General features: G+C 34.0%; 2 protein-coding genes across 2 annotated transcripts in view; both read right to left on the reverse strand.

Moving 5' to 3' along the window:
• LOC137622501 (uncharacterized) overlaps positions 1-1821 on the reverse strand; it is a 2347-nt gene extending 526 nt beyond the window's left edge. Inside the window, exons 1-3 of the mRNA XM_068353106.1 lie at positions 1587-1821; positions 1294-1470; positions 313-494 (exon numbers count right to left, since the gene is read on the reverse strand). Of these exons, the coding sequence (XP_068209207.1) occupies positions 313-494; positions 1294-1470; positions 1587-1821 (594 nt within the window). The remainder of the gene's footprint in view (positions 1-312; positions 495-1293; positions 1471-1586) is intronic.
• Positions 1822-2115: 294 nt separating this feature from the next.
• On the reverse strand, positions 2116-3087 carry LOC137622502 (zinc finger MYM-type protein 5-like). The gene is made up of 2 exons (XM_068353107.1): positions 2844-3087; positions 2116-2681 (listed from the first exon to the last, which is right to left on the reverse strand). The coding sequence occupies exons 1-2, from the start codon at positions 3085-3087 to the stop codon at positions 2116-2118; spliced, it is 810 nt and encodes a 269-aa protein (XP_068209208.1).
• Between the last annotated feature and the right edge of the window lie 4778 nt (positions 3088-7865).

Consider the following 7865-nt stretch of genomic DNA (forward strand, 5'->3'; position numbering starts at 1 on the left):
AAGTACAGAAAAATAGAAGTTAACTTTAAAGTTCACTTTTGCATTCTGCACTAGTGTGTCTTCTCCTTCATAGTCAAACTGCCTTTTCTTTTTCCCAGGACGAACGGAATCTGCAACAAAAACTGGGTCTATCTCCAAATCATTAGCCAATTCAGTAGCATCAACTAGTACCTTTTCAAACTCTGTATCACTTCTTCCAGAAACATTCTAGTGCATTCCAGTTGTTTTAATGCTGATGAAATATCATTTTCTTTTGCTTGTAGTTGCTTGCTGGTAATGTTTATTTAAAAAAAAAAGAATGTTATATCAAACGATCAATGAAACCAAAAATTTGAATGTTTCAATGCCATTTGCATGAGCTTTAGCTTCTGCACGTGTGGAATTTCCAGATGATCCAAGGAGAGTAGAATCTGTTGCCATTTCAGTAAGAGCATCATATATGTCGTTGGAAAGCTCTCTCCAGGCAGGCAGTAAACAGCTTCCCAACAACTCAACTGGCAAGAAAAAGGAATAAAAATAGATGGAGAATATCTAAGTCACCTAAGATTTGCTGATGACATCATTATCATTGCTCACACCAAAGAAGAGCTTCAACATATGCTAACCGAGCTAAATGAAGCAAGCAAATCAATTGGCCTCCACATGAACTTCCAAAAGACCAAAGTCATGAGTAATAAATATACTGAAAATGCAGATGACATACTTGAAATTGAAAACCAACAAATTGAGGAGGTGGACCACTACATCTACCTAGGACAACGAATCTCTCTACATGACGCCTGTAAAGAGAGCGAAATAAAAAGAAGAATAACCCTCGGTTGGCAAGCGTTTGGAAGAGCCAGTACAGTGTTAAAAAATAAGAAGATTCCTATCATCTTAAAAAGGAAAGTCTATGATCAGTGTATCCTCCCCACTGTCACCTATGGGGCCGAAACTTGGAATCTAACAAAAAATCTTTCCCTTAAATTACGAACAATGCAGAGGGCACATGAGAGAATTATGCTAAATCTAACAAGGAAGGATAGAAAAACAGCTAAATGGATAAGTAAAAAAAATAAAGTAATGGATATCCTTGAAACCATTAGCAAGCTCAAATGGAACTGGGCGGGGCACATTGCCAGGATGACAGACAACCGGTGGACATCACGAACAACCTTCTGGACACCCCGAGGATACACAAGAAACCGAGGAAGACAAAAAACCCGCTGGCGAGATGACTTAGACCAACATAAGCAACAGTGGCACAGAATAGCTTGCAATAGAAATCTGTGGAGGAACCTGGGGAAGGCCTACATCCAACAAAGGACTTTTGAAGGCTGAAATGATGATGATGATGATCATATAAGTCACCAATTTGGTAACGGATGGGTTTTAGTGCATCTATCCGACTCTCCCATCGTGTTTCACTCAGAGGTTTTACTGTTAAGCTTTGTACATGACGTTTCAGTACATCCCAACGATGAGTTGAGGCTGAGAAGAATACATAGAGCTTTTGTATCAGGCCGAAAAAATTAGTTGCTTCTAAGCAGCAACTTGCTGCATCATTCACCACAAGATTTAATGTGTGTGCTGAGCATGGCACGAACAGTGCCCTGGGATTTCTTTGAAGGATTTTCTTCTGTACACCATATTGCTGCCATTATCATAACCTTGACCTCGCAAGTTGTCAATGCACAGATCCATTTTCTTGAACTCTTCCAGAATAGTTTCAGCCATGAATGCACCATTGGTTTCTTGCAGTGGCACATAACCCAAGAAGTGTTCTCTCACAGCTATCACAGCATTATCTTCAACTTGAAGAAACCTGATTATGACTGTCATTTGCTCCACATGACTCACATCAGGTGTGTTGTCCAAAATTATTGAAAAATATTTTACAGTACGTGCATTTCTCAGAAATTCATTCTGAATGCTTTTTCCTAGATGATGTACATGTGTTTCTTCATTCCTTATCTTCCGCTGATGTTCACTCATAACTGGATCAAACAATGCCATTAGTTCTACAAACTTTAAAAAAATTCCATTTCCTGCACTGTACAATTTTTCATTTGTTCCTCGAAAAGAGAGATTCTGCACACCAAGTGCCCTTACTAAGGCAATAAGTCGTTCCAAGATTTATTGCCAATAATTTTCAACTCTTTCTCTTGCACACCGGGTTTCATCATCTATTGTTTTGTGTTTCTTCAAACGCTGCTCAAGCTCTTTCCAATTACCCACATTGTCCAAATGATCAGGTAATTTTTCATGTGATGACGGTAATGATAACAAGTTTTTCCAGTCTCGTAATCCAATACTAGAAAGTGAAGAAATGCGTTTCATGCCAAACAGCTTGCAACAGAAACACATTACAGAATCAGTTGACACTGAATATTGTAGCCACTTTCGGTGCATAACTTCTCCATTGGGTAAATGTCTTTGATAATGGAAGATCGAAAACATTCTCTGGTTTTTATCTCTTGGAAGCCTGATATCCAATATCTGCATGGGTCCATGTTGCACTAGTTGCTGCCTTAACTGATCATCAAGGCTAGTCCATGTTGCTGGATCACTGTAGTCTATATCAGACAGTGTAGGCCTACCAGAGTGCTTCATTGGTGTGTTACTTTCTTCATCCTTGGTCACTGTGCCTTCATTTTTAGACTTATATTTGTCTGCAGTTCCCTGAACGTTTACTTCAATCTCTGATTTTTTTGTGCACTGGTGCTTTTTCCAGGATCTATCATCTTACTGTTAGCTGTCTTTGGTTCATCTTGCGTATCGGTGCTGTCATTAGGTTCTATCTGTGCTATCTCTGCTGCTGTCTCCGCAATCTGGTGTGTAGATACGATGTATACATTATATACCCCCACTGCTCTCTGTTTTTTCTCTCGCAGACCTAGTGATGCTGTCTTTACATTTCATCTCTACTTCCTTGTCTGTCTTTTTCTCTGATTTTGCATCAATTCTGGTTACATCATGAGATTCATGACCCAGTTCATCAGTCTCTCGCAGCAGATACTTAAGAAATGATCTTTGTCGTTTGGCTTCTTCTTCTTTTCGTTCAGCTTTACGCTTGCGATACTGAGCTCCAGATGGGCGCTTAGACATGCTCAAATAAAAATGGTAATGCAAGCTAAATATTGAGTCACTTTGACTAAGCAATAACACGTATTTTATATATATATATATATATATATATATATATATATATATATATATATATATATATATATATATATATATATATACATATATATATACATATATATATATATATATATATATATATATATATATATATATATATATATATATATATATATATATATATGTATATATATATATATATATATATATATATATATATATATATATATATATATATATATATATATATATATACATATATATATATATATATATAATCACACACATTTCAATGTACATACACACACACACTTATATATATATATATATATATATATATATATATATATATATATATATATATATATATATATATATATATATATATATATATATATATTAATATAAGCTTTAAGCATATGATCATATCATATTTGATATAGCACTGATATTGCATTAATAATTATATTAAATATTAAACCCAATAAAACCCCCCAAAACACATTAAACCCAATAATCCCCCCCCCAAAAAAAAGGTGAGTTGAGTGAAAAAAAAAATTCCAGCCCTGATGCGTTTGTATATATATATATATATATATATATATATATATATATATATATATATATATATATATATATATATATATATATATATATACATATATATATATATTAATATAAGCTTTAAGCATATGATCATATCATATTTGATATAGCACTGATATTGCATTAATAATTATATTAAATATTAAACCCAATAAAACCCCCCAAAACACATTAAACCCAATAATCCCCCCCCCCCCCCAAAAAAAAAAGGTGAGTTGAGTGAAAACAAAAATTCCAGCCCTGATGCGTTTGTGTATATATATATATATATATATATATATATATATATATATATATATATATATATATATATATACACATACAGAAACATAATTACACAAGTACAAGCATATAGTCCATTTGCCACCTAGGTGGACCCATGAATGGTCTCCAGTATGAGGTTTTTTGTGGATCCACCTTCCTTAGGGTTCCCTGAAGCAATCTGCTTGGGTTGTTACAATGACAAGTTTTGGGGAAAAATGTTATATGCAAATTAGCGACGCCGTCACGCCATTACTGAAAAATCGATTTTCATCAATATTTTCAAATGCAATATGCTAGACACATGAAAGTTAGACATAGCTTTCGTGATCCTAGCATGTATACTTTTTAAAATATTGATGAAAATCGAAATTTCGGTAACGGCATCGGTAGTTTGCATATAAAAAAATTTCCCCAAAGTTGTCATTGCGACAACCCAACCAGATTGCTTCAGGGAACCCTAAGGAAGGCGAATCCACAAAAAAAAAACAAAAAAAAAAAAATTATACCAGAGACTATTCATGGGTCCACCATTGAAACCATAGGACGGCCAAATCGACTAATACACATATTTTTGTGCATGCATAGTGCACACTGCATATGCACTATATGTGTGTGTATGTATATGTATACATATATGTGTATGTATACTGTATATTTGTCCACTCTATAACTATATATATATATATATATATATATATATATATATATATATATATATATATATATATATATATATATATATATATATATATATATATATATATATATATATATATATATATATTTATATATATAGATCATTAAGCACTGGTAAATTAAGTTCGGTGATTTTCTTATTCTATTCTCTTTGTTTATATATATTTTTTATCTTTTTTATTTTTTATTTTATTTATTATTATTTTTTGGGTGTGAAGAAATGCAAATCGCCATTAGCATAAAGCCCCCCATGGACGCTCTAGCCGACAGATCATTACAGAAATCTCCGTTTCACATACACGTTCACTTGTATATAAGTTCTATGAAGCGAAACTGAAGTAGATCCGCAGACACCACAATATACGTTCAGATTTCAGGGCCCCGCGAACCTGCCACTTGAACACTTTTTGCCTGCAGATACCACAGAAAATCCAATTCACCTACGTTTCCGGTTGCTCGAGCATCTATGGGAGGCTTTATAGATAACGTTACTTAGTTTTGCGATGGTAAGATTTACTGTCCACTAATAATAATAATAATAATAATAATAATAATGATAATAATAATAATAATAATAATAACAAAATAACTGTCTCGAACTGCCCTTCTTAAAGATTAAACTGCCCCCGGTAGGGCCCCCACCCCCTGGTTGGGAACCAGTAGCCTACCACTGATCTAAAAGTTGAAAATTTTTAGCAATAACTAATATGGCCTACTATGGTTATGGTATTAGATCAATGATTCATCATAGGCCAAAGTCCTATCTATAACAACATAGGTCTATTATCTAGATCTAGGCTCACAGTCACTATCCATAGCCATAGGGATCATTATGATCATAGGCCAACATCTACATAGCCCTTAGAATTTATCATAAATCATAATACCTTGGGCAGCCAGGCCTACATCAAGTTACATGCACTAATATTAGCAAGAAAAATTATGTCGATGTTATGATCTATCGTCTACCCTCCGACATCTATACTGTGTAAGTTAAATCAATGACCAAAAATTAGGCCTATGCCTACCTGGTAACTGGTAAGTGATGAATCACTAATTTGTTGCAATCATATACAGGATCTACGATTCTACGATCTACCCGGGAATGTTGAAGACTTGAATTAATTATTAGTAGCCTCACTCTCGAGTCTCAACTTGTAGACATGTAGGGGGATGTGCAGTATGTCTGTGCTCCAAGATTTCCCCTCAAGATCTGACTAACCAAAGAAAAGAAGTGAAGTGACCTTGTAGCTTTCAGAGGAAACACGAACTCTACTTTTAGTAAGACGGAGTAAACGGTAACTTGTATAATACACGTTGCTCATTGTGGGTTGCAGCATGAAAAAATAAATAAAATAAAAAAATCTGGAAAAATGTCCGCGCGGAGAGAGAGAGAGAGAGAAAGAGATTCTGCGTGGCCCATACGCGTATGGCATGATGTAATCTCGATAATATCATAAGACTTCGTCATTTTTTTATGGTAAGCATATCATAATTCATTTTAAAAATAATACTATTAGATTATTAAAAATAAATAATTCTCTTTTTAAAGAATTGGTGCAGAAATATTTGTCAATTGACTCGAACATTTAACTACATTACTTTGTTTTCCGTCTATTCAGTATTACTCAGTTCAAGTAAACTAAATGTACCCTTGCTTTATTGTATTTGTATGTAGTATAAAACTGCGTTATTCTTTAGAAAAATATTTAATTTCAGTCGAACAGTATATGGAACTATGAAAAAACGTCATCGTAGCTTTCTCTATATTTTTCTTTATTATGATATATATATATATATATATATATATATATATATATATATATATATATATATATATATATATATATATATATATATATATATATATATATATATATATATTGTAACATTATTGCTTTAATTTTTCTAAATTATTTAAGTTTTTATAGATGTATAAGGTTTATTATACTGTAGACTTATTGTTTACTTTTTTTTTTGATAGTTTGTCTTTTCACTGGTGGTTATGTTAGTGTTTATAATGGACTAACGGCTGTTTTATATTTTCAAGTGGTGTGGATTACGTGGCTGCGCTCCTGCGTGAACGGAGTTTTGGAGGGGCTTTTTTTGAGGATGGTTCCTTAGTGTGTTTCTGAGCCTCCAACATTGAAGGGCACGACATTTGCTACTGGATTATATTTACTCCTCGCCATTGCAGAGCTACAGTGTGAAGCTATTTAGCTTTTTGGATATCCTTTCTCTGCAGCAAGGACCCAGATCATCTTAAAATTTTGTGCACTGCCCTTGGTTCAGTAAAAGCCAAGGGGACCTCTCTGTCCCAAGGTGATAATATTTATGCCTATTTAAGTATCGCGATCACGACCTGTCAGCTGACGTCATTACTGGAGCTTGTGAAAGCCTTTCAATCAAACCAGCCATCGTCCACTAGATAGGGATATTTAGTTTGTATTTGTTAGGTTGTTCTCACTTTTCGTTGGCCTTCTCCTTTCTGGACCCTCTCTCCATTTAGTATGCATGTGTTGATGACCTTTCCGTAATTGTATAATTGTTTTCTTTTACAGGGAGTTAAGATTGAGTGTGTATCATTTATTAATGTATTATTGTGGTTCAGGTGTTATTTCTGTCTAGTTATTATGTATTAAAATTAAGGAAATTTTGGTGGTATTTTCTTTGTCCCCTTGAGTTGACTTTGCACTCGTATTGATGTTTTGGTTACTATTCCACCTTCAGTGGATTTAGTACTGTATGATGGTGAATACTATTTGAAAAGTGTAGTGTTTTGTGTGGTGGTCAAAGCCAGCCATCACAAGTGGCGACCGTGACAGGATATTTCGTTCCTGAGTATTCACCAGTGTTTGTGCAAAGTTAATTCTTGGGGAAATTTTTCAGGCAGTGTATTTTCACCTCCTCGGTGTTGTTTTGTGCAAATTTAGTATTTTGTTTGAATAAGTAATCATGGTTGTTAACGTACTAGAACTCCTTGGAGGAGAGGGATGGCAAGAGAGGTTGGCAGAGTTAAATAGGGAAGACTTGGAAATTGTAGCAGAACATTTTCAATTGGAATATGATGTGTCCATAAGAAAGGGTGTATTGCTATTGCTCATTTATGATTATGTTAAAACTGTAAAGACAGGTGGGGAACAAGAGGTGAAACCGGATGAAGTAGTGTCTAT

Source organism: Palaemon carinicauda, chromosome 29 (genome assembly GCF_036898095.1).
Source record: "Palaemon carinicauda isolate YSFRI2023 chromosome 29, ASM3689809v2, whole genome shotgun sequence".
Lineage (NCBI taxonomy): Eukaryota > Metazoa > Arthropoda > Malacostraca > Decapoda > Palaemonidae > Palaemon > Palaemon carinicauda.